The following is a 23,678-nucleotide window of genomic DNA, read 5'->3' on the forward strand; positions in this document are numbered from 1 at the left end:
ATACAGAAGAATAAAATCAGGTGAATGAATTAAAAATACATTTATACAGTAAAATCAATTGATAGCGTTCAGTTATCACACAAAATAATCAACAATATTTTCTTCAATTTAGTAAATTCAAGGTAAGTGACACTGGATCGTACAATCAAATAGTCTTTATAATTTAATTTTACAAACATTAAAATCAGACCAGCAATTAATCCTACACATTACAGTGACATATGCTCCAGTCACAGTGTTCCATCATGTTTAAGACAGTAGAAGTCACAGGCAAAACACATATTATTATTGTTATCATTTCTCCATTACAGAAAATGAATGAGTTGCTGTGTTAAAAACAAATCAGACCTTCAGGCCCTTTTCCCCTCACGTCTTCTGCTCCTCAGCTCCAGTTAACTATGGGTCAAGTCCTTTTTACTTTATGTCATAAAAGAAAATCCTTCCTCTGCTCAGTCTTCATCCGACGATAATCCACAATAACTGTGTTCGGTCAAAGACGAAGTTAAAGAATAGAAATAAAAATATAAATACACATCGGCCTGTAAATACTCTGTGTTAAAACCTTTTCTCAGCTGCAGCTCCCTGTTGTCTCTGGAGTCAGCGCGCGTAAAACATAAAAGCCCTCCTGGGATGGAGATGAGAGCTGCTGCTCTCTTACGCACAGAGGAACCATCGCGATATGACGAAGACGACGTGCACATCCACCAACTTTCTTCCAGGGGCTGCAACATGTTGGTGCAGCAGGAGAGATGTCCCAGTTTAGCCTTTAAAGAGTTACAGACACCAAGAAGCAGCCATGACTGTCCCTCCTTTATTCTACATGAGAGTCTCTGAAAGAAATAAAGATCCTCTCCAGACTCCCTGTCCCTCAACTCACACCTCAACCTGTCAAAAACAAAACTGTGGATTAAAATAGTGATTGTCCTCGTGTGTCCTGTGCAGAGATTGTGTCTTGTTCTCATTAATAGTGATCCCACACTAGGACTATACACTTGCCCACATGTAAACATTAGCCTCCACTGAGCAGGCGTGGTCTCCTCTGCTTTCATCCAATCAGGGACAATAAATCAGCTCCCAGCTGCTCCAACAAGGCACCAGGCTGACGATCATTCAGGAAGTAGCCTGATCCATTTCAAAATGTAATAAAAAGTTCACATTATTAAGCAAATGAAACAAGATTGTTTCATACATGATCAAATTAGAGCAACAAACCAGATCCATAAATGTAGTTTTACAGACACAGGCCTTTACTTTTGAGAGGAAAATATCTTTATTGCACATTTAAAACAATCTGTTAGTCGTGCATCCTAATAAAATAAAGTTGCAGTGGATGCATTGTATTGGGGTGGTTCTTTATCGTGTGTATTATTACTGACACACATTTCTAGTTTAGCAGGGTTAACATAAAATCTGGAAATCAGTTTGTTTAAATTGATGCTTCTGAGGCGCCATGTTGTCTAGATTCTTTCCTATGTTGATGGTTCATTTGTCCAAAATATGGTCATCACATGTCAGAGTTAAAGGATATGTTACAATTAAATAATTTAAAAATAAAATATAAATACAAAAATAACCTTTCGATATATTAATAATGACATAGATTCAAAAAATAATACATTAATTATTTCTATATATGTTCAGATTTTGAAGCTCATGCAGAAAGATGTTTTATTATTACTGTTTAATCTCGTCTTGTCTGGTTTTTAATTTTACTTATTCATGTTAAGCACTTTCTAACATTGTGAAGAAAAGTGCTGTGAATAAAGTGTATTATTATTATTATTATTATTATTATTATTATTATTATATTTCATAATTTGACTTGTTTTCCTTTCATGCAATTTGGTCCAGTTATGTATTTATGCAAAAATCAGAAATCAAAAAAATCATATTTTATCACCAGAATTTATTTGATAAATAAATTCCATTTGTTTTGGGGCAAAATGTGTTCTTTTCAATATCTTAATTTTAAAAAAGCTTTCAGGGGCTCAGTACCTGCAGCAGGGAGCAGCGATGGGGGAGAAGAGAGAAAGAACTCAGCCAGGGTTAAAATGGCCGCCAACCATTGAACACTGGGATGATCTGTAGCCCAAAGTAGAATCTGGTAGCCAAAACCATCCAGACTGGATCTGATCAAGAAGTAAAGCAGTCAGTGGAGTATTTAGATTAAAACCTGCTGAGACACAATCACTTCATGGCTGCAGGTTTTATGATTTACTTTGTGGATCTCTGTTGCTGTGTGGGACCTGCTGATGATTCCATGTGACACGAGTTTTCATTTGCCCTGATGCTCTTAAATTCTTGGATACATCACCTGCAGAAAATAATAATAATAAAAAATGAAACGTGAAAGCAGTTGGGATGCTTCTTCCTGCAGCTTCCCCCTCCACCATTACAGATTGTTTTTTTGGGTGGGGGGGTGCTGCTCGCTTTGCTTTGGACGTGGAATGCAAATGCTTTGTTCACGAGGAGGAGGGATCAGCGAGGAGTCTGAAAGCGACGAGTTTTTGATTAATGAGCTTTGAAATGGCTCTCCAGGAGCAATAAAGGATGAACTGCGCTCTCGCGCACGCGCACACGCACGGGCCTCCATCCATCGTTGCATCATTTCCAGTGTCAAAGAACCACCTCTTTTTTTTTTCTTTTTTTTTTTACTCCTCTATACTTTTATTATCACTAATCTGCTCTAAATAGCCATCAAGGAATGGGCAGGTTTTTATTCCCACTGTATTACTATTATTATTATTTCAATATTATTCAGTGATCAATTTAAACAGTCTGCAGTGATTGAGCTTATTCTGATAATCGTGTAGCCAAGTCTAAAAACAATGATGTGACACGTGAAAGATGAAATAAGCTCACTTCCCCTCATACACCAATAAAACATCAATAATCTCCAGAGCCCTCTATTTTTGCTGAAATGCACTTTGCATTGGAGCCGCCTGATGAGTCTTAGATATCGCGGTGTCTAATTATCGATTAGCTCCCAATGTTTGGACTGTACAGTGGAGCTGTGAGTCAATAAGCCTCCTCTCTATACTGTTAACCTGACAGCTCCACTGAGGGACGAATTCAAATCATCACACAGGCGGTGGATGAGCGTGTGTTCCTGCTGCAGGGCGTTTCAACCCAAACACAAGAAGCAGCAACAAAACGCAATAACAAACAAGACAAGTTTGAGCACTTTATTTACAAAATGTTAAACACAATAAAATATAACATTTCGATATCATTAGGTAAATTTATGGGTATCCAACTGAATGGAATAACAATGGAAGACGAAATCAAACATAGCAATGACTACACAAAAAAATGACATGCTGGTGTGTATAATAATATTTGATACTTCGATAGTCTACGTTTTGCTTAAGGTTTGACAACAAGATTAACCATGGACATACTGTATAGTGGTGTTTATACACTATCAAAATGCCCCATTTATCCCAGATTTACAATTAGAAATGCTCTTTTTCTTTTTTGCAACAATACACTGCGAGTCAAAGCATTTTTTTTCCAAACCCTGTTTTACCAACACTTCCAAGTGCACTGATCATGTCCAAAAAAGTCCCCACACACTTATAAATACTCGCATATAAAACGATAAATAATGTGCAATACAAAAGGATTTAAATAATAAATAGGCTATAATATGCTAGTATGAAAAGATTATGCAGCATAATAGAAAATAAATAAATAGAGGAGTGAGATCCTGGAAAAACAGAAGGAAAAATGTCCCGAAGAGTCTTTAACTCTCTCTTTGTCTCTTTCGCTCTAATGATGAGCTTCTTCTACTTTTCGTGATTCTACAAGACTTACCTTCAAGTAACGGCGATAACGAAATACTCAAAAAATCTGCGCATTGCACTTGAGAGAAAACAAAAAAAGATTAACAACTGACAACCATGTGTGCCTCATCTGCGCATCCCCAAATACTCAAGAGAAATGGACAAAGCTGTAGTATTTAGAAAATAATTACACAATAGCATTAATAGTAATATCAATAATACTGTAATAATACACACGACTCGCTTGGAGTGCAGTTATTAGACTAGTGAGGTAATAAAAAGAGCGCAACGTAATTTTGGCACACACACACACACACACACACACACACACGAACACACACGTACGCACACGCACGCACGCATACACACAGAGAGAGACCACATATTACAAATGCGTGAGTTTAGGCGCTTCCTGAATCCTTCCCTGAGACGCTTGGTGAGAGGTGAGGTCTGTGTACGTGGGATGGGGATCACACGGTCCGTGGTGGTGGTTTCCCGGGATCTGAGCGGCACAGCTGTAGTCCACACTGGTGGATGACGGGTGGGGGAGATGGCCGAGGTTGAACATGGGGCCCGAGGCTGGCATGGAATCAACAAAGTTCCCACCCACGTACACGGGGCTGCCTTGCAAATTGGCGTTGGCAAAGCCGTTGCTCTGCATGCCGTGGTGTTCGTACTCGGAGCCCGGGTACCTCTTCTGCTGCGGGATGCAGCCGCCCAAGGGCGCCGTGTACGCCGCCAAGCCGTACATGTTCTGCTGGGGCTTGGCGAAGGACGGGGGCGAGGGCGCGTCATAGCTGAGGCTGTTCACGTTCTGGAGCTGCCCAGAGTATCCAATGTGATTGGGGCCGCTGAGCGGCGGGCTTCTGTCCGGGGAGTGTCCCAGGGGAGAGTGCGCCAGCCCTTTAGACTTCTGGTCCTTTTTGTATTTCATCCTCCGGTTCTGAAACCAGATCTTTATTTGGCGCTCGGTGAGATTCAACAGATTCGCCATCTCCACTCTCCGGGGGCGACACAGGTAGCGGTTAAAGTGAAACTCCTTCTCCAGCTCCACGAGCTGCGCGCTGGTGTACGCAGTTCTGACCCGTTTGGACGCAGGTCCTGGTGGGCTCTTCTCATCACTCACCTCGCCACCTGCAAGTCAACACATGTGCATCTTATGATCCATAATAAAACCACTTCATAAACTTTACGCACAACTAGGCCAGGTCACCATAGGTCACCCCCCATGCATACACACTCACGCACACACTTTTTCCATTATGACCTCTACCTGCAGTGGTGCAGTTGTTGCCCTTCTGCTTTGCGTTCTGCCGGGTCTCCTTCATCCAGGGGAAGATCTGCTTGGTGAGGACTGGTGTGGAGGAGCTGGAGCCACTGCTTGATGGGGTTTTCTTCTTCTGGGGCGTAGGGCTGTTGGAGCTGGGGGAGGATGCGGACAGTGGTGGTGCCTGCTGCTCCCCAATACTCGTGGCCTGGCTGCTGCTGCTGCTGCTGCTTTGACTGCTGTTTTGCCGCATGCAGTCTCCGTTCAGGTCACTTTCTTTGAGGGTTGGAGGCCGGACGGCAGAGGTCTGGATGGGACACACTGGGCCCTGGTAGTCACTCTCAATGTTGGAAGAAGGGTACGACTGGTGTGCCGGGCCATAGTTGTAAGAGTCTGGTTTGGGGTAGGTGTAGCTTCCAAAAAGTCCAGAGTTATCGTAATATGTTGCTTTCTGCATTTTGTAGATTCAAAGCCAATAAGCCAGTGCAGCTCTATCCAATGGCATGGGTGTTGTTTATTCACGTGATTGGTGTTTCCCACCGTTGCTCCAGTCTTTGACCTACAAAGAGAAATATATCAGACTCCTGTGGGTACTCATGGATGAGGCCTTCACTCATTATACATGCGCCTTCCCTTACATTACTCCAATCCCTATAGTAGAGGTTTTAAATAAACTAATTCACAGGAGACTGCCTCTGCTGGGCCCACACTCAGGCTGCAGACATTGCAGGCCAATATCAAGCGTCACACCACAGTTTTACTTGCAGCCCCCCAAAAACTCAAGAGCCGTCCACATGACTTGTTTATGGCACAAAACAGTTAAAGTTTAACTTGCAGCAAAATGACCCTCTGGGAGGCTTTGGGAGTCCCTTAGAAATAAGCTGAATCAGCGTTTGACACACGCATACACACAATACCCTTTCACTAATCACACGGCCTGACAAAGCCCGTCATTCATTGTTCCCCCAGCAGCAGAAATATATGGCCCACCAAGGCTCACATAATGTTGGATCACATGATTACGCATAGAAGATATAGCTAAATACTGAAACCCTCCACTGGTTGTTATTAATGTTGGTATCAGAAATGTAGGTGATAGCTGTGAGTGTGTGAGAGAGAGAGGGGTGGGGGGTGGCAGAGAGAGGGAGAGACAGATTGAGTGGGTGGGGGTGGGAGGTAAATATGATATTTCATTAGATCTTACGCCCCAACCAAATATATTTTGGGTGGTTGGTCTTTTTCCCTTTTGTGCCCCCTTCATTCAAAAAAATGTTGTTTGCAAAAACAAATGAGCAGAAATATTCCAGTGTATATTTTCTACACAGCAGCTCCATTTGTTTTAGAATCTAACAGAGAAATCATGTCAGTGTTTTAACTAAAACACAAATATCAAAGGGCCCCGGCTCTACTGTATGTTGGTGGCTTGAGGAGGCGCAGTGCGCGGCGTGCATAACAATTGCACCTGTCAGTGTGGACCGCGGCAAAATTTATGACCGCAAATGTTATGGTTGTAAACGGCCTGCGAGAGGAATGAAAAGCAAAACAGCGCTGGAGACTCGCAGCCCCTCAGAAGTGTAAAACTACGCGTAGGAGGAAGGCAAGGGAAAGAATTTCATACTCGGCGACTTCTCCCACTTCATGCACAGGCTCCGGCTCATAAATGATGCCTCCATTCTGGCTGAGAGCGAGGCCGCAGACACACACACGCCGAGCTGAGAGCCTGGAGCTGTTTTACTGGTTTAAAAAGAGGGAAAGGTTTGTATGGAGCAGGTTACACCCGTTAAAGTGTGGAAATCGTGGGATGAAGTGGTGAAGCTCTTCTTAATTTTACGCCTTTTGTTTTGCATGGATGTGCTACTTGTTATATTTGAGAATGTGCAAGATGTAAACATGTATTTATTTTTACAAAATTCCCTTCGTTAACTATAGGCCTTATATCAGCGGCTGTGTTGCAAATGGGGACTCCGGCCTGCGTGCGTAAATCATGGCACGTCCAGGTTAAGTTAAAGCCATCCCTCATGTCTGTTTGTGGGATTTAAGCCTCCTGTGAAAGTCTGAGAGCGTTAATATGCAGCCTAATAACACATCGCCCTTTCACCTGGTTAGCAGTTGGCTGTGTCGTCCACTCCCTTCATTAAAGAAGTGTTACTCACCGAAATCTGCGCAGATCTCCTCGGTTTGCCTCACGCATTCATCACCGCTGCTCTCACCTCGACCTGGAAGGGAAATAAAATGTAATAAAAATGTCCTCGAAGTGGAGATTTTCTTTTTTCACCCCTTGAAATCCCAGCAAAATAAATAGACATTTAATTCAGCATATTGTGGAGAAAGATAAAGATTCAGCACCAGGACCACACCAGGTTATTTTCACCTGTTTTTAAAACAATACATTAGTGGACATGTATTAATTCAAGCTCCAGCCAAAAATCATTTTTCTAATTCGAATTGTCTCTGGACCACATGATATTTTGGTTTGTTTCCACTCAAGTTGAACATTGTCAATTGTCCCTGCAATGACCACATGGGATGATTTTTTTTACTCTCTGCTTTCAACGGCTTGAGAGTGAAAAGTCTTGCATGTGCACTTTTTACACAAAGAGCCAGGCCAAATATTCAGCAGTCATAAGCTTTTTTAGGTGACCTGTGGGTCATTCAGCATTTAAGTCAAAGTTTAATGAACAACGAGCAGTTTGACTTCAAGTAGCCTCAAGTCTCAACCAAAACTCAGAGCAGATTTTCAGCCGAGGACCAAGATGCTGGAGCGGCGGCGAGAGAGTAGAGATGGAACCTCAGAAAACTTATTTATATTTTATTACTCTTTTTCTCTTTGTTGTTGGAAAACATGGGTGTTCCTGCCAGCTTCCATTTGAGGATAATATTTTTATAAATATATGATGGAGATTTAAAATTCCTTCGGTGTGGATTATTTGTTAATGCTGGTCAATAATAAGCGCCTCAAGTGCGGTGGTGCACACTGAGCTACTAGTCGCAGACATGCTCCTCCATTCAAACCACAGTGTTTTTCGCCTACGCGCTGTTACGGTAAGTTTGCCTCGCACAAAAGGGCCGGAGTCAGTGTGGAGTGTTATTATCTCACTTATTCCCTTCAGAGTCTGAGTTAAACAACAACAGGAGGCGTTTGTATTTACATGAATTCAACCATAATAGCAGCTAATAATAATTGTATTTAAAACTATTCTTCAATTCTCGCTGTTGTTGTTGTGAGAAAATGCAAAGTTTGTTTTTTTTTTCCTGTAGAAAATATGTGCTGCTGAAGAAAATGCGTAAAATGCGTAATTTTCGGTAGAAATTCAGCAGCAATCCTTCAAAGATTCAACTGAAAAAGACGCACAATCATGAGTAAATAGTTGCTAAAGATGAAATGCTGATAAATTCAAATAATTAATAGCATGTTAGCCACATGGGGAATATTTGACTTATAAACAATATACCAGGCATGTTGTTTATTCCCATGTAGATAAACAAAATTACGCATGAGCCACAAATAACCAGAATGCAAGAGAAAAGTGTCCAAACAGCAGGAAAATATGAGTATGTGCCTTTGTCCTTGTCGACTCTCCAGCCCGGTCATCCCTTCAAACATCCAATATGAACTCATGTATAATATAACGTCGCAGGTTAACAAAGCCATACAGTTGAAACCACATAAATCACGGCAAACGCCACTGTGACGATAAGACAACAAATTAATGTGATTTACGATCCAAGAGGCGAAAAAAAAGAGAAAAGTTCCTCTGCTACTTCTTCCTCCGAGTCGAGGATTTAGAAAATCAGCTGAAAAGAAAGGGGGAAAAAAGCAGCAGGGCAGCTCAGGCTCAATGTGTCGATAATATTTGAGAAAGAAAATGAATTGGAGCGCTGCTTTTTGAGGAGTAGCTGTGCATGGATATCCCAGATCCGCTGCAGGTTCGCTGGAGAGAGCGACATTAACAAGCATCAGCTCCCTGAGTGGAATAAATCATAAATATTTCCCTTGCATTATATTAACCCGTGGTTAAAGGTTGCTTTGTGCCTCGCAGTTGCTTACCTGTGAATCAATTCATCATGGAGCAGTTTCCCTCTCAGCCTCAGCTCCTCTACTGGAATAAATCCTTCACCCTTTGTCTGCAGACAATGCTGTCCTAAACCTGATCTTGCTGTTTTTCAGACATTTCCATATACCAATGGAGACAGTATTCCCGAAAGAATGGAAGGACTCGCATTCAACTACCAATAAAAAGCGAACGAGGTATCCTTATTCCAGAAAAAAAAATCCCTGGCAATCAATCACCCATTGGAATATACAGGAATTCAGAAAGTGATAGGCCTGTGCAGATTTGGAGCTATAACATCAGTGAGGTTTTTTTAGGCTGTTTCGGAAGCGTTATGGTGACAAATAAAGGCGCTGCCTTAAGATACAAGCATATTTGTTCACGTGATTGTTCCCTTCTTCATCCAAGCCTTACCTCACCAATCCATTTTGATAAAGGGTGGCGTTTATTTCCTCCTCAACTGTGTGAAAATGTTCCACTGCCCATTTCTTCTCATCTGCCCCTGAACTGCGAGCATTGCATCTCGCCTGCGCCACATCCAGTATTTAAACACATGGGAGCAGATATGGTTTTGTTTGGGTATTAAAGAAGTGCGTGATCTCGTGCACTGTTTGGGGGATGTAGTGCAGTGCATTTGCGTAGAAATGATTTGTGCGTTTTAAATGCTGCAGCAGCTTTGACATTTTCTTCCTTTTTAGGGATTTCTTTTAACATCATTTATCCGCAAATAGAAACTATCAGGATTTGCGCAATACAACCTATAAAACTGGCCTATACAATAACCCACATGCATTATTTTACAATGAATGTTTAGTCGCCCAATTACTGCAGAGATGTGGGATGTGCATTTTGAAAATGATTTATGAAATAAATGACATGTGGTGTTTTTTTCTCCCTCCTCCATCTGGAACTGGATTGTATTCAAATAAAGCACATTATCATCTTTTGTTTGTTGTGTCTCTGCTGAAACACAAAGAGTGAGGGAGCCATGTCTTCTCCTGCATTGTTTTCACTATCAATCACAGGAAAGAAAAAATAAAAGTTTAATTAAATAATACCACTGTTTGATAGTTGGTAAATAAATGGATTAAAGAAAGGGGCCAGGGTGAATTTGAAGGTGAGGATTTGGAGCCGCAGAGAGCGACGGCAGAGCCCCGGTGGTTTTTTATCTTTGCTAAGAAGAGGAAGGAGCAGGAGGAGGAGAAGAAGCTGAAGAAGGAGAAGAAGAAGGGATGCAGGACTGGTAGCGTCGCAGCATATGTTCGGAGGGTAATAAAAGTGAAAGATTTACAGTTTTCGCCCGGCCCCCCAACAGCCTCGCACCCTTTCAGGAATTACTGAGAATGATTTACAAGGAGGCAGAAGTGTCAGCCTGGCCAAACTTCCACTAAACCTCTGAGAAATCAAAATGAGATCATTCCTTCTAACAATAAAAACAGACTGTCCCACAAAGAGAAAAAGGAGAGATAAATAACCTGTTATTTATCTCTCCTGTTATTTATCTTATAGTGAGGTGGAAATCCACTATAAAAAAAAGAAGAAGATGTGTTGCCAACAAAACAAAGCAGTTTGGAATTGAAAATGTTGGATGTTTTCAAAGAAAATATTTAGTCATGTGTTTTTTATTTTGAGCTTAATTGGTTCAAATCTGATTTAAAGCCAGAATAAAAGAATTAATGGACCCAGTGGAGGAGCCACAATGAGCTATGTGTCCGAAAGAGCATTTATTTAGAGTGAGCATCCATAAATACATGTCAGCGTCCCTTCGTTTTCACCACTTATCCTATCAATCCATTTCAAGATGCATGCGTAAAACTGCAAACTCCGACACCCAGGGCTGCAATTTCTACAACCATTTATATTTTGGAAAAGAAAAGGAAAGCGACATGCACAGAGCGACTGCAGCCACAGCCGTACACAATTCCTCTCACACATCAAAAGGAGCAATTTATCAAAATATCACGACATTTGATATCGTCATTCAGCAGCCACAGCGCTCAACATGAGAAAATGCTGAAATATTTACCTACCCAAGCATCCATCGGTTCGGATGTGTCGCTAAAAGTGCGCGGCTTTTTACGCTTGCGTTCGGGAATCGGATATTATTTTCTTGGGGGATCTCTTCAGTTTTCAAGTCTGATAGAGTCCTTGCGATTAATGACGACGCCGTGTTTCTAGGGGGACGTGCTGCATTAATTATTTAGACAATCACGTGGTCGAGGAGTGGAGAGCGGAGTGGTATGGTCTCTGGATGATATCTCTGAATGCAGACAGCGCACTTTAATGTATCTTTAGAGGGGGTTTGGGTCTGGGCTCGGAGAGAGGAGGCTTCTGCGAAACCAGCTGGAAATCAAATATGGCCGGATGGAGAGCAACGGCGTTGTGTTCCTTACACTGGGTGCAGTGTCATTGAAAATGGCACTGCCTTTGGCTCCCATTTATTGCTGCTCAGACATGTAGGTCAGTGTGGCTACACGCTGCACGGTGTGTAGTAGGCTGATCTGACCTGAGAACAGCTGAGGGAGAAAAGTATTTCTTTTCATTTAATCTTGGTATCTGGCCATTTTATTCATGTTTAATGACTTTTGAATAATAAATAAAGATCAGAACTCGCTGTCTTTTAGTAAGTGTGTATTAGTTAGTGTAGGTTAGTTAGATGTGCAATTGTCAGCACCTATATCTCCCTCCCCTTCTCATCCTCCCTTCAGCATCTGTGTGCAGATCATTTATGGCAGGATGGTGGATTGGTGGCATCACTTTGTCTCAGCTTCTCTGTGAATCCATATGACAGACGTCTGTACACATACACATGCACATAAACATGTATGCGTCTGTGCACGTCTACATGTCCGCAGATGGTCAGTGGGGATCAGACAGTGGTCACAGGGGAGGAAAACACTGCAGAGTGAGCGCACAGTGTTTCTCCACATGTCTGTTTAGATGGTCACTGTCTGTGTAGATCAGAACTGAATCCTGCAATGTGGAGGGTAGGGGGTCAGTGTTGCAGGGGGTCATCTTCAATAAAGGTGTGTGTGTGTGTGAGTGTCTGTGTGTCTGTGTGTGTGTGTGTGTGTGTGTGTGTGTGTGTGTGTGTGGTGGGGGAGGGGAGGGGAGGTCTAAAATCAAGCCTACAGTTGCTTATATCATGTGTGCGTAATGTTATACAGCAGCAATCAATGGGACGTAATCTGGTTTTGGAGCGAAACAAAGAAATCTGGAAAAGTTTCTCTTTGTGAGTTTGAGTCTGAGGAGGACAGTGGACTTTATGGACATTTGGGTTTGTTTAAATGTTTTTTTAAAGTGATGTGGAAATCAATCTACATTAAAGAGTTGAATTAAACTTTTGATCTAAATGTGTTTTTTGTTGAACGTAATCAGCTTGATATGAGCTGCAGAGCCTTTTCTACGAGGATGTTTTTACGCACAGAATCAGTTGCTTTAATCTAACGAGAGCTAACGAGTGAAAATGGAGATGGGGAGAAATACAAACTCCTTTATTCCATTTTTAAATATTAACTCAAGTAATTGTGTAAAAAATGGCACATTTGTGTTTTCAACTCTCACACTTGACGGGGGACGAGGCTCAATTTGCCAAAGTAGCGAACGTTTGGTGCATTTGTGTGTGTTTTGTCTAGAGCTCCATTTGGCTCCACGTTCGTGGCACCAGTGGGAAAAAAAAACACTGCCTTCACACCACAAGTGTTTCTTTTGTCAATGATGCAAACCCTAATGGTGTTGAATACATTGAAATTAAAATTTAGTTTTCAGAAATTTTTGAAAATATAAAATCCTCAGTAACAGAGGGAAAATGTGAAATGATTTCGAGAGTAGGAAAAATAAAAATGTATCTCGCGACAAAGTGCATTTTGCAAACATTTAAATGCATAATCAGTAGAAATCTTTATTTTCTTTCCAATATACTTCTCACATCTCAATGCACAATACAAGGTAGAAAGCATGTACAAAAATAAAACCAAAAAAGACTGTAGGCGATATCTTGACACGAGGAGACAGATGCGCAAATCAGAAGCTTTTGGTCTGATATAAATACTATTGTAAAAAGTGTAAAAGACTGGATTTCACGCACTGACTCTTACTGTGCATTCTTGGAGCTTTTTTGTAAGTGTCGAGGAGAAGAAGCTCCAGTTCTGAGGGGGGCTAAGAAGCGCCTGGGAGCGAAAATGCTGCCTGTCCGGCGGGTCAGGGGTGCTGGGGTCAGTCCTTGCGGCTGAAACGTGTCCCCTGGATGAACCTGCCTCTACTGCTTTGTCGACCTTCGCTTGAAATACCTTTTCAACTCCCTCATCGCGAAGACTTCAGAGGGAAGACCTCCTCGGATACTGGGAGAGCTTCTGGGCTTTTTTTGTGTGCGTGTCCGAAGACAATAACGGTGGAAAACAAGAAATATCTGTCTTGAAACGTGACGTGAAAACCCCCTCGGTTGTCCTGGTGTGAATGGAAACCTCAAAAAGAAAAAAAAAACCAGCCCCCACTTTAACTGAGACCGAAAAACTTTTGCGTAAAGCCATGCCAATGACGCACGAGAAACATATTTTCCTAGATTAATTAAAGTTTAACGAATACTTTTTAATTAAAAAATACATGTGTGCTATTACACGAAAAAATGTACACGTTCTTTAAACAAATAAATAATGACGTGGAAATTCATATCAAAGGAGAAAAATAAACTATTATAATAATCCTAAATATCCTGGATTTGATAATTTCCGATTGAGAGAGAAAAAAAACATCCAATATCGAAGTAAGTCGATGCCATGCAGGAAACAAATGATCTTTCATGTAGGGTTTCAGATGGCACGAGAGAGCCTCTGAAAATGTACACTGTTTACAAAGATGTCAGGAGAGATTTATAAGGGCACTCAGAATAGTTTGCAAACAGGAATGTCTTGCTTTTAGGCTATTTTAGAAATTTTTATTTTTCTCAAAGCTTTATTGTACAAAATAAGTTAAAAACATACAAGTCACAAAGAAAAACGTGGAACTGAAATATCCAGCGGGAATTCTGCGATTTACGAAATTGTGTTTGGCGTGCCTCTATGCAAATAAATGCTTCAAGTATATATATTTTCTATATATATATATATATATATATAGGCCGATATATGCATGTGTTTATTTATTATTGTGCGTTTAATATGAAGTTTCACCAGGAGGAAAAATAAAACTGAAATAACCTTTGTGCGTAATTGGAACGAAGGGCTTCCCTGTTCTGCATAAAGACGTCTGTGGATCCATGTTATAAGAGGGGCAGAGACACTTGGTTTAAATCCACGAAATCTGCCGAAGGATGATCATTAAATGTCTTCAGAGGTGAAACGTCCCAAAAAGAAAAAAGAAAAGTAAAGAAAAAATTAAAGTTTCGATGCATTTGTGTCTCTTTGAGGAAATTAAAAGAAGGAACTTGCAAAACTAAAAATCTCTCAGTTACAAGGACTGATTGATTTTCTGACTCAGTCTTGAGTCAACACTGCTGGGGTCATTTTTGTTAAATTAAAAAATAATAAAGGTAAAGAACGACATCAGTCCATGCAAAAAAAGTCAGATGCAACCTTTGTCTTTTTTATGTACAGTTAACTTCTAATAAGACATGGCACCTCTCTCCTTCCTTCTTTTCCATCCATCCTTCCTTATAATGCTGTGATATCAGTCTGGTTATCCTTCTGAATGCTCTGCAGATGGCTGGAGGCTGGTGCGGATCTGCCCTTGGTGTTGGGCAGCTTGTGATCTTTCTTCCATTTCATCCGTCTGTTCTGGAACCAGATCTTGATCTGCCTCTCGGAGAGACAAAGCGTGTGCGCAATCTCGATTCGCCGCCGCCTGGTCAGGTACCTGTTAAAATGAAACTCCTTCTCCAGCTCCAGGACCTGCTGCCGGGTGTAGGCTGTTCTGGACCGTTTGGGCTCAGGTCCCGTGTAATCTGGGTTCACTGTTGGGAAAAGAAAACAACACACACACAAAAGAAGTCACCAAATGTGGCCAGTGTAGCATGCAGGCAAAAACAATACTGGAGTGGGTTCCCTTCTTTTTATTAATTTTTTTACCCGAGGCGCACAAACTTTAAGACAATTCACATGGAAGCCCGAGCAGGAAATTATGAATGGTTTGAAAGTGGATTAAAGCAGATTGAAGCACGATTACAAGCGGTCAATATGTGTTTTCAGGAGCTTTCAGGCGCTCACCTCGCGGCCTATTTCCTGAGCTATAAAAATTTATGACTTGTGTAATTGGCGAGGCCTTTCAAAGACTCCCATAAATATTGCACTGAATGATTTCTAAACTGCAGCTCTCACTGGGTCCATATTAGAGGAAGAGAAGAAGAAGGAGACTTACCAGTAGTTACGTGGACTTTCTTCATCCAGGGGTAAACTACTGCAGGCTGCTTGGCTTGTATCCCATTTTGACTCTTTGTGTTTTGCTGCTGTCCACAAGTCCGGGGTCCGGCCACTGGCACCGGGGCCCCCTGCTCAGTCTGTGCGTCAAAGGGGCTCGCGTGGCCGGATCTCTCCTGCACATGACCCCGTGGCTGCACCGTGGAGTCCTGCACAGTGGTGCAGCTGAAGGGCTGCTCCGTGTAGTTTGGCCGTGGGTAGATCCCTGGATGCTGAAAGTCTGTGTCCTGCGATGGACTGAAGTAGTCCGAGCCCTGCTCAGGTATATAGTTATTCTGTGAATATTCCTCGCAGGGAGGAAATTTCGGGTCCACATACTTAGAGTTCACCATATACGAACTCATGGCCATTAATTTCTGAAGGTAGAAAATACTAATTTTTCTCGAGTTGTCTTTTTTTCCCCTTCCCTCCATAAAGCCCTCCTACTTGGTGTCAACTGAATAAAGTTAGCGAACCATGTGACCAGATCGGCCAATGGAGGTGATGCTGGTCCACACGCGAGTAAACATACAACTAAGAGCAATTTGATACAACTTAAGATGCGTCTAAATCAAACCCCTGTGGGAATAAAACAATCATAATAAAGCTTTTAAACAGAGTCACGTGAGAAAAAATGAAAATGAAGCCGAAAAATGAATAGAAAAAACACGCATGGTTTAAATACATCTCAATATGTATGTTTAGAATTTATAAAATTCCTGAATAAACTTATATTGTTGCACGAGGTTGTTTTTTTCCGTGTAGATACAAACATATCAGTTTCTAAAGTCTAACTTGAAGGCGCTGTGTTGAACAGAGAAACCAACAAAAGACACAAAAAGCCCCTTGGCATAAAAGCAGCGCATAATGACTGAGGACAATTGATGGACACTGTCTTTGTCAAGAAGGGGTCATCCAAAAGTTACACGAATCTCATCACTTCATCTGCTCCCATCCCTTTGACCACAAAAAAAAACTGTCTCATGCAGGAGCCTATTGGCTGAAAGCAGCAGCAGCAGCAGCCTCTGGGAATCAATAATGCAGAGACAGAAACGAACGCACAGGAGAGAGAAGATACAGCTGGATTGTGCGTGTGTGTGCGCGCACTTTTACCAAATCCATTGCACTCCAACCACAAACATCATCCACAGCCCCCGTCCTCAAACATGTGAAACATTTTGCATCAGATTCCCTGGGAGCCTCTAGAGTTTCAGCACGCCCCCACAGGAGCCTCTCTCTTATGAAGCATGTGCTGTTGTCAGATCCACTCTCATTCATAAAACTCACTGTCACTGTAGCCTGTGCGCGCACCACCAAGCTCCCGATGAACGCCAATCAATCGAAGTTTTTTCATCGACCATATACTCCCCTAGAATCGAATCTGTGACTGTGGTTGCATCACACAAATTCGGTTCTACAGGGTATATATAGACGACGGGAAGCGACCACCATTGGGCCCATGAATCACAAAAACTGGATTTGGAAGGTGCCGAAGACTGAGGGTGGAAAACACAGAAATGGGGTTGCATCAGGAAATAAGAGGCAAAAGGCGACAACGCCCACTGAATAAGTCTTATTATGGGTTATGATAATATCTGAGTGTCACTTTATGGTTTCAATTATTTTTCTCTCAATGAATCATCCATTTATTCCCATTTTTGCTGATTTCCTTCTGTTGCATTTCTCCAGCACAAGCCTCTCCTTCTCTTTCACTTTCTGTAACGTTGCATCAAAAGTTAGTCACACAGTGGCTTCAAAAAGTCCCTGTCAGTCAAAGCTTCTCCAAGAAACAAGTCAAACAGGACCTCAGGGCACAGCTGACCGGGCCATCCCTGTCATTTTCAGCTGTAACACGTCAAGAGAGAAAACCACACTGAACGAAAACATGAGCCTGTAAACTGCAGGTCAACCAAAGATTCTGTGCAGCGGCTCTCCTTTAAACTCCACATTCCCAAAACGATAGACAATAAGAAGAATATAAACCAGTTTCCAGCTCAGAATCAAATATATAAGCTTCTCTGTCCGGTAAGAGATCAGTGGTGTAAACGCATCAGCAGATACCAGGCTCATCAAGCAGAGTGTTTATCACCAGTGGCCAAAAGATGGGGCCAGAGGCCACCGAGGTCAAACCGAATCATTTACAAAGTTATCAAAAACTTCGATTATTTCTCGGCTCTGCTGACAGCTCAAAGGGTGCAAAAGTTTACCAAACCCTCGTCAGCCATTAACCAAACCACCATGGCGACCACATACTGCAAAAAATCATCTTTTACAAATGGTTGGAGGCTGGGAACGATTGAAACTGAGGTCTTATATTTATTCGTGAAAAGGGACACACATATATTCTAATGATTCAATTCCCACTAAAAATGTTTATCAAAAAATTGAATTTGAGAAATTTAGCTTCAATTTTGAAATGTAAAGAAATCCACCCAAAATCATTTGAAGGATTTAAGGGAGCTGCATTACGCATTGAGTTGGTTACAGTCAGATTAAATTATTAGGTAATTATCTCTGATTTGAATGTGAGGCAAAATATGACTCTACGGCTCAATGGCACGATTGTGAAAGTTTGAAGAAATATTGGGCCAAACATAAAGTTTCCTTCTTTATTAGGATAAACTAAGCAAATAGTTACAATTTTACTAACTAGTTATTTACTGGAATATGAGCAAAATAGTTTTGACTACGATTCAATATTCTGACTTTATTGAAATAGAGCAAAGCCCTAAAATTCAAAGTTGAAAGTTATCAAACAGGCCCCCAGCGAGCGAGAATAAAACAGGAGAGGTCAACTTTTAATCATGACGCAGCTTCAGGCTGTAAATTCCTCTTTAAACTCCAGTAAAAGCATAAAACAATCGTTTCACCCGCAGTTAAAGGCCATGAAATAATAATCTTTTTTTCGTTTTTTAAATGTCGTTCTTGCACTTCACATTTCAGTGTTTGTGAGACAGGCTGACCTGTCTGTCACCTTGCCCCTGCCAGTCCTGCAGACGGGTCAAAGCCGAGAATCCCAACAAAAGAAAGATAAAGTCAGCGTTTCCTGCAGCAGCCCCACTTCAACGAAAAGCCTCAAAGCTGCAGCTGCACTCCTTCACGTTTTAAAACAGAAATAAAGCCTCGTGTGATCGTATGGCAGCGACAGAAAACATGAGGCCTGCTTAATCTAATTTTCGGGATAAGCAGGCCTCATGTGAAGCCTTTTTTCTGACTGACAAGAATAAAAAGTAAAGCTTAAATACTCCAAATAAACCCATTTAATCATTAGACTGGATCCCTCCCAATGAGTGGCGCAAATTAATAATTTAAAGGCCTATAATTGAAATGCATTAGGCCTGCAGTGACGGTTATATTGAGAATTTTAAAATGGCTTTATTGTGTAAGGTAGTGCAGGTTTTTTCTTGCAGGATTTTTGTGGTTTATAAAATCCAGTTCGGCTAAAGTTAATCTCATTGAAACGAATTGTGATTTTTCTTGGAACCATAACATATTTATAAGAACATATTCATAATAAAAAAAAATATATATCGTTTTAATTGAATTAAATCAAGAAAATCAAACAAATCTTCAACAAAATGAGTCTTATATTTACAATATATGAGAAATTAGCGAATAAGAAGCTCGGTGTTGCACAATAACAAAATCATGTGACAGGGAATCACTTCAGCAACATCCAGACAAAAAAGGCACCGACTGGATCATGGAAAAAAAATGTTTTAAACGCAAAACACGGACCAGAGTTACACGCAGCTTCTCATAGAGCAGCACATTTTCTGTGAGACCATCCGGAGCTCGCACTGTTGCAGCATTGACAGTAAAAGCAGCACTGATGACATCACACGCCCATAGCACACCACGAGCACGATGATAAAACGCAGCTTACCGCAGAGACCGCAACTCATGGCGCGCCAACAAAACGCATCCACGCACGCAGGAGCAGTAAGAAGAAGAAGAAGAGAAGGAATCTGGCTGCCACCGCCGCTGCTGCCAAGTCCAGCTCTATTCCAACCCATCTGCACGCTCCCTACTAATACACAATGAGAATTATATTTTGGCTTGTCAAGTCTCAGGCCATAAAACAAACTTTAATGGTGTCACGTGTTTCCTCGCAGCCATTCACGGCGGCGCGCTGGCCCATAAATAACCCTCAAAGTTGCACTTACTCAATAACGCCGATTACACTGATGTGCGCCGAGGAAAAGTCGTGGAAACGAGGAAGCCGAGGGGCTGCAGGGGCTGTCATTGCGCACAGGGGAACAACAATGCACTAGGATTCAAATTAGAAGTCGTTTTAATATAATTTTCAGTATGTTATCTCATTTTGACTGAAGTAATTAGCAGAAAAGAAAAGTCTCATAACTGCATCTGCTCATTAACATTCACAATCATTTCGTCTGAATCTAAAAATTCTGAACATTCTTGCACATCTCAACTTAGATGAATCCACTGCTGCAATCTGACCTCGAAATGTAAAACACAAACATTCAACGTGCGTCACTGACTCGTGCCAAAACACACGGTCCCCCCCCCCACCACCACCAGTGAACCTGCCACAACAAGACTGATGTCACTCATCCTTCCGGACCAATCCCAGAGCGCAGGAGACGTTAGCCCCTCCCTTTCCTGTCCAAAGCTGCACACTGAGCTGCATGATGAGGTCCAATGTTTGGATGCTCGCCACATAGAGAAAGGTAATAAGATTAATCATATCCAGATCAGAGGCTTGTCACTTTCTACATGCATGTCCTCGTAAAAAAATATTCTTGTGTAAGAGCCCCAGCATCGCCCCCTGGGTGTATGAGCAGCATCCTTCCTTGTGTATCTGTAATGTAATGGCTTGTAGGAAATGTCATGTCCACAAGCTCTCTTCTGAAATATGTTCTTTAACATTAGGATCCTCTTCATCAGGAGGAAGATGTCAGAGTATAAGATTAAGAATCTGTCACAATGTGGGATCTTGTCTGTGCGACATCTTGAAACTGTCCAAGTCTCCCATGGGAGCTTTGAGTGAGAATAATACGATCAACAGTTTTCTGTTTTACTTTGAAAACAGGAAACATCAAACCGCTAAAAATACAAAAATATCTCAGATGCATTTATATCTATTCACAATGTCTGATCATTCATCGTTCATCTGAAACAAACTCAAACACAAGTTCTCCAAAACCCACTTTCAAACAAGAACCACATCACATGACCCCGCGTCTCAGCCAATCACAGCGCCCAGGAGGCTGCCGGGAAAGGACTGCAGGGTGGGAGCAGTGATGCTGAGTGTTGGGCAACAGCGCCTTCTGCTGGAATTTTAACGACCCCCCCCCCCCCCCTCCCCACTGTAAAAAATGTCCATGTATCCACACGAGCTATTTAAAGAAATGGTATCTTTCATCAAGCTCTTGGTGCAGATGCGCAAAGAGGAAGAAGGAAGTGATATTGAGCTTTCAAATATTCACATGCAATTACAATATTCGTTCAATAAAGTCGATTTTTTTAAAACAAGTGAGCTGCTGATATATGACTCCAGATTTGGTTGATTTAATTCAACAAAGAAGAAGAAATCATCTGGCAGCCTATTTGAAAGGTTATCTTCATTTCTAAAGTCTGAATTTGCAAATCTCATAATATTTGAAAAGTATAGACAGAATGAGTCATTGATTTGCACCGGAAGGCCACTTGAGAATCTTCTGCAGTGTAGGCTAGATGTTAATACTCGTTATTTAGCAGATAAAGCAAAAAATAAACTCGTTTGGGAAGATGGTGATTAAGTTAAAACAAATATTTTTAAGTAATTAAATCAGTGCAATAATTGGATTATATGACTGGAACAAATAATAAATAAATAAAGAATCAAGGAAATAGAAAATAATAGCTGCTGTATCTCTTAGGTTTTAAATATGTAAAAACCTGTTTATAGAAGCTTCCACTGTGTCACAATGAAACAAAAGAGCCGAAAATAAATGTGAATGGATTTGAATGAAGGATGGAACCACGTCCATACATGGAAGCTGCATGCTCTGTTAAAATGTGCACATGCAGGCCCTGTGGTCAGACACTGATCTACATAATTACATATATAAACAGAGACAAAAGAAGCTTTATATACACCTCCAGATTTCACCATTACAAACTGAATCCTGTCTTATTTCCTCAGCTTTGCACTGGAGCCTGCTGTCTTCCACAGTGTCCATTTTGCCGCATTGCAGCAAGGCTGTAAATACTTTCGCAGCTGCCTGTCAGCCAGCGGTGAAATACTGTCTTTGTTCAGTTGGCCCCCATCTCCAGGCAGCTGAACACAGCAGCTATGAAAACTGAGCCTCTTCTGCCTGCAGACCTGCATGTGTGCAATATACAGCAACGCCGATTTGTTCTGTGGCCATTGTAGTGCGGTGTTTCTCTTTTAGCAAGTGGAACGAGTGTGCGCAGATAAAGTGGGTTCAGGGGAGCGATGCAGATTTTCTGGTGGCTGAGGAAACGCAAGATCATACAAGTGTGGGGCTCAGTGTCACATAACAGAAGGGGAAATGGGGGGAAAGGCTCGTTGACAAAGATTCAAAACGAAAACTAAGATTGAATTAAACAAGCTCTTAATATGTGTTGAGAATACTGCAATGACCAATCATCAGTGTCTTCAAATTGAAGCGACATGACAGCAAAATTACCAGCACATTTCCCAAAATATTTACAAGTGAATCCATTTAAAATCCAGCATTCGCACACAATAATTTCTGAGTTATTCGTGCAGCATAAAGGCTGTAAAACATCTTTCAATCATCGCTAAAACAAATCTTCAAACATTTCCACGTCTAAATCATTAACAACCATTTATTGCAGCACACCTACAAACACGTGAATTCGCCAAATTACCGGCGAGCTGCATATGACCCTTCAGTTAATTTACATGACTAATGAAACAGGAAGCTGTCAAACTTCACATGCACATGGAAAGAAAAGCTGTTTTCACACGCTCAGAATCAAATCTTACCTATAACCAGGAGGTAATCCATGTCCATTCTGGGACTTTGACTTATGCGCTGCATTAGGATGTTTTTTCTGGAAAAGCCAGTGTTGTTGCTGCTGCTGCTGTTTGTAAAGACGAGGTGAGACAGTGAGGAAGTTGAAACGCTCCTCTTGTCATCCAGGAGAAGGAGGCAGCTCTTGTGCCGCAGATAACAGCAGACCGGACGTTGATGAAACGAATGAGTGGGAATTTTCTTTTTTCTTTTTCTTTTTTAAATAAGAAAGCTGAGCGTGGCGCATCGGTTTGAGCAGCATAGACGCAGAATGCAGTGGGAAAAAGAATCGCCTGGGAAATCAGGAAAAGAGCCATGAAGACGTTTGCCTCTCACACATGACCAGTGGCATCCAATGACAGGCGATGGAGGCACATAAAAAGGTCTATTACCAAGTTGTAAATTGTCCTCTCACAAAAAGGAATTTCGACTGCAGCAGTGCTCCCCATCTTTGCGCATAATGGCTGAAGCCCCTCCATGTCCTCTAGAGAGAAAAACACACAATAAGGTCGCCCCACTATTCTGTTTTCTGTTTCTATCAAGCAACTTCACCATTAAATGTAAGGCTCCATCTGAAAACACACTTCGTAGCCTTCAAATGTTTAAGCTGCAACACAGAGCAGATTTGGTGAACATTTAAGTTATTCGCTATTTAAAAAAAACATGATGGTACAATGTCTGCTTAGGCCACAATGAAGGACAATCTATTACTGTTTAAAGTTTGATAATAAAGAAACATTTTAGGCGTAATTATAAATCATTCTGCGTCGAGTGGAAGCTTTACGCACTAACGAGGAACAACGAGATTGGGTGTTTCTCTTCTTTTGGGCTTTTTTCAGTGTGGAGGCCTGTGCAGTAAATGTCAACACAATGGCACATTATAAAAGCAGTGGGCTTTTTTTTGGTCACAACTAAGATAAGAATACATATTTATATTTTGACGCTGGCCTCCATCTTGACGCACAGCTATTGTTCTAGTTCCTTACGAGTCCCTGAACGAAATATTTTGCAAGAGATGTGGGCTAAATCATAACTGCATATAATTTCATTTTGGTTTTTCCTCTTCTCGACATTTAAATTGTTGCAAGTGCATTATTGTTTGTGTGTGAATATTTGTGCAGCAAAAAGGAATTTATTCCATTTCATTCTCGGTCATCTGGTGGCATGCCAGAGTC

General features: G+C 41.5%; 2 protein-coding genes across 2 annotated transcripts; both read right to left on the reverse strand.

Annotated features, from left to right (window-relative positions):
- Positions 1-3,171: 3,171 nt before the first annotated feature.
- On the reverse strand, positions 3,172-22,934 carry hoxd3a (homeobox D3a). Its single transcript, XM_020089916.2, has 4 exons — positions 22,476-22,934; positions 7,206-7,268; positions 5,059-5,611; positions 3,172-4,919 (listed from the first exon to the last, which is right to left on the reverse strand). Exons 3-4 carry the CDS (start codon positions 5,507-5,509, stop codon positions 4,171-4,173), a joined length of 1,200 nt encoding a protein of 399 aa, XP_019945475.1. The 5' UTR covers positions 5,510-5,611; positions 7,206-7,268; positions 22,476-22,934; the 3' UTR covers positions 3,172-4,170.
- On the reverse strand, positions 12,980-16,864 carry hoxd4a (homeobox D4a). The gene is made up of 2 exons (XM_020089920.2): positions 15,456-16,864; positions 12,980-15,051 (listed from the first exon to the last, which is right to left on the reverse strand). Exons 1-2 carry the CDS (start codon positions 15,925-15,927, stop codon positions 14,753-14,755), a joined length of 771 nt encoding a protein of 256 aa, XP_019945479.1. The 5' UTR covers positions 15,928-16,864; the 3' UTR covers positions 12,980-14,752.
- Positions 22,935-23,678: the final 744 nt, after the last annotated feature.

The sequence above is a fragment of the Paralichthys olivaceus genome, chromosome 10 (assembly GCF_024713975.1).
Source record: "Paralichthys olivaceus isolate ysfri-2021 chromosome 10, ASM2471397v2, whole genome shotgun sequence".
Classification (NCBI taxonomy): Eukaryota; Metazoa; Chordata; class Actinopteri; order Pleuronectiformes; family Paralichthyidae; genus Paralichthys; species Paralichthys olivaceus.

What these genes read in the sequence shown, in the direction of transcription:
- hoxd3a (XM_020089916.2), bottom strand. Translation starts at nt 5,509, where the DNA reads ATGCAGAAAGCAACATATTACGATAACTCTGGACTTTTTGGAAGCTAC. An exon ending in CAACAACTGCACCACTGCAG is followed by an intron (nt 4,920 to 5,058) that starts GTAGAGGTCATA and finishes GTTGACTTGCAG; the next exon opens with GTGGCGAGGTGAGTGATGAG.
- hoxd4a (XM_020089920.2), bottom strand. Translation starts at nt 15,927, where the DNA reads ATGGAGGGAAGGGGAAAAAAAGACAACTCGAGAAAAATTAGTATTTTC. An exon ending in GAAAGTCCACGTAACTACTG is followed by an intron (nt 15,052 to 15,455) that starts GTAAGTCTCCTT and finishes TTTTCCCAACAG; the next exon opens with TGAACCCAGATTACACGGGA.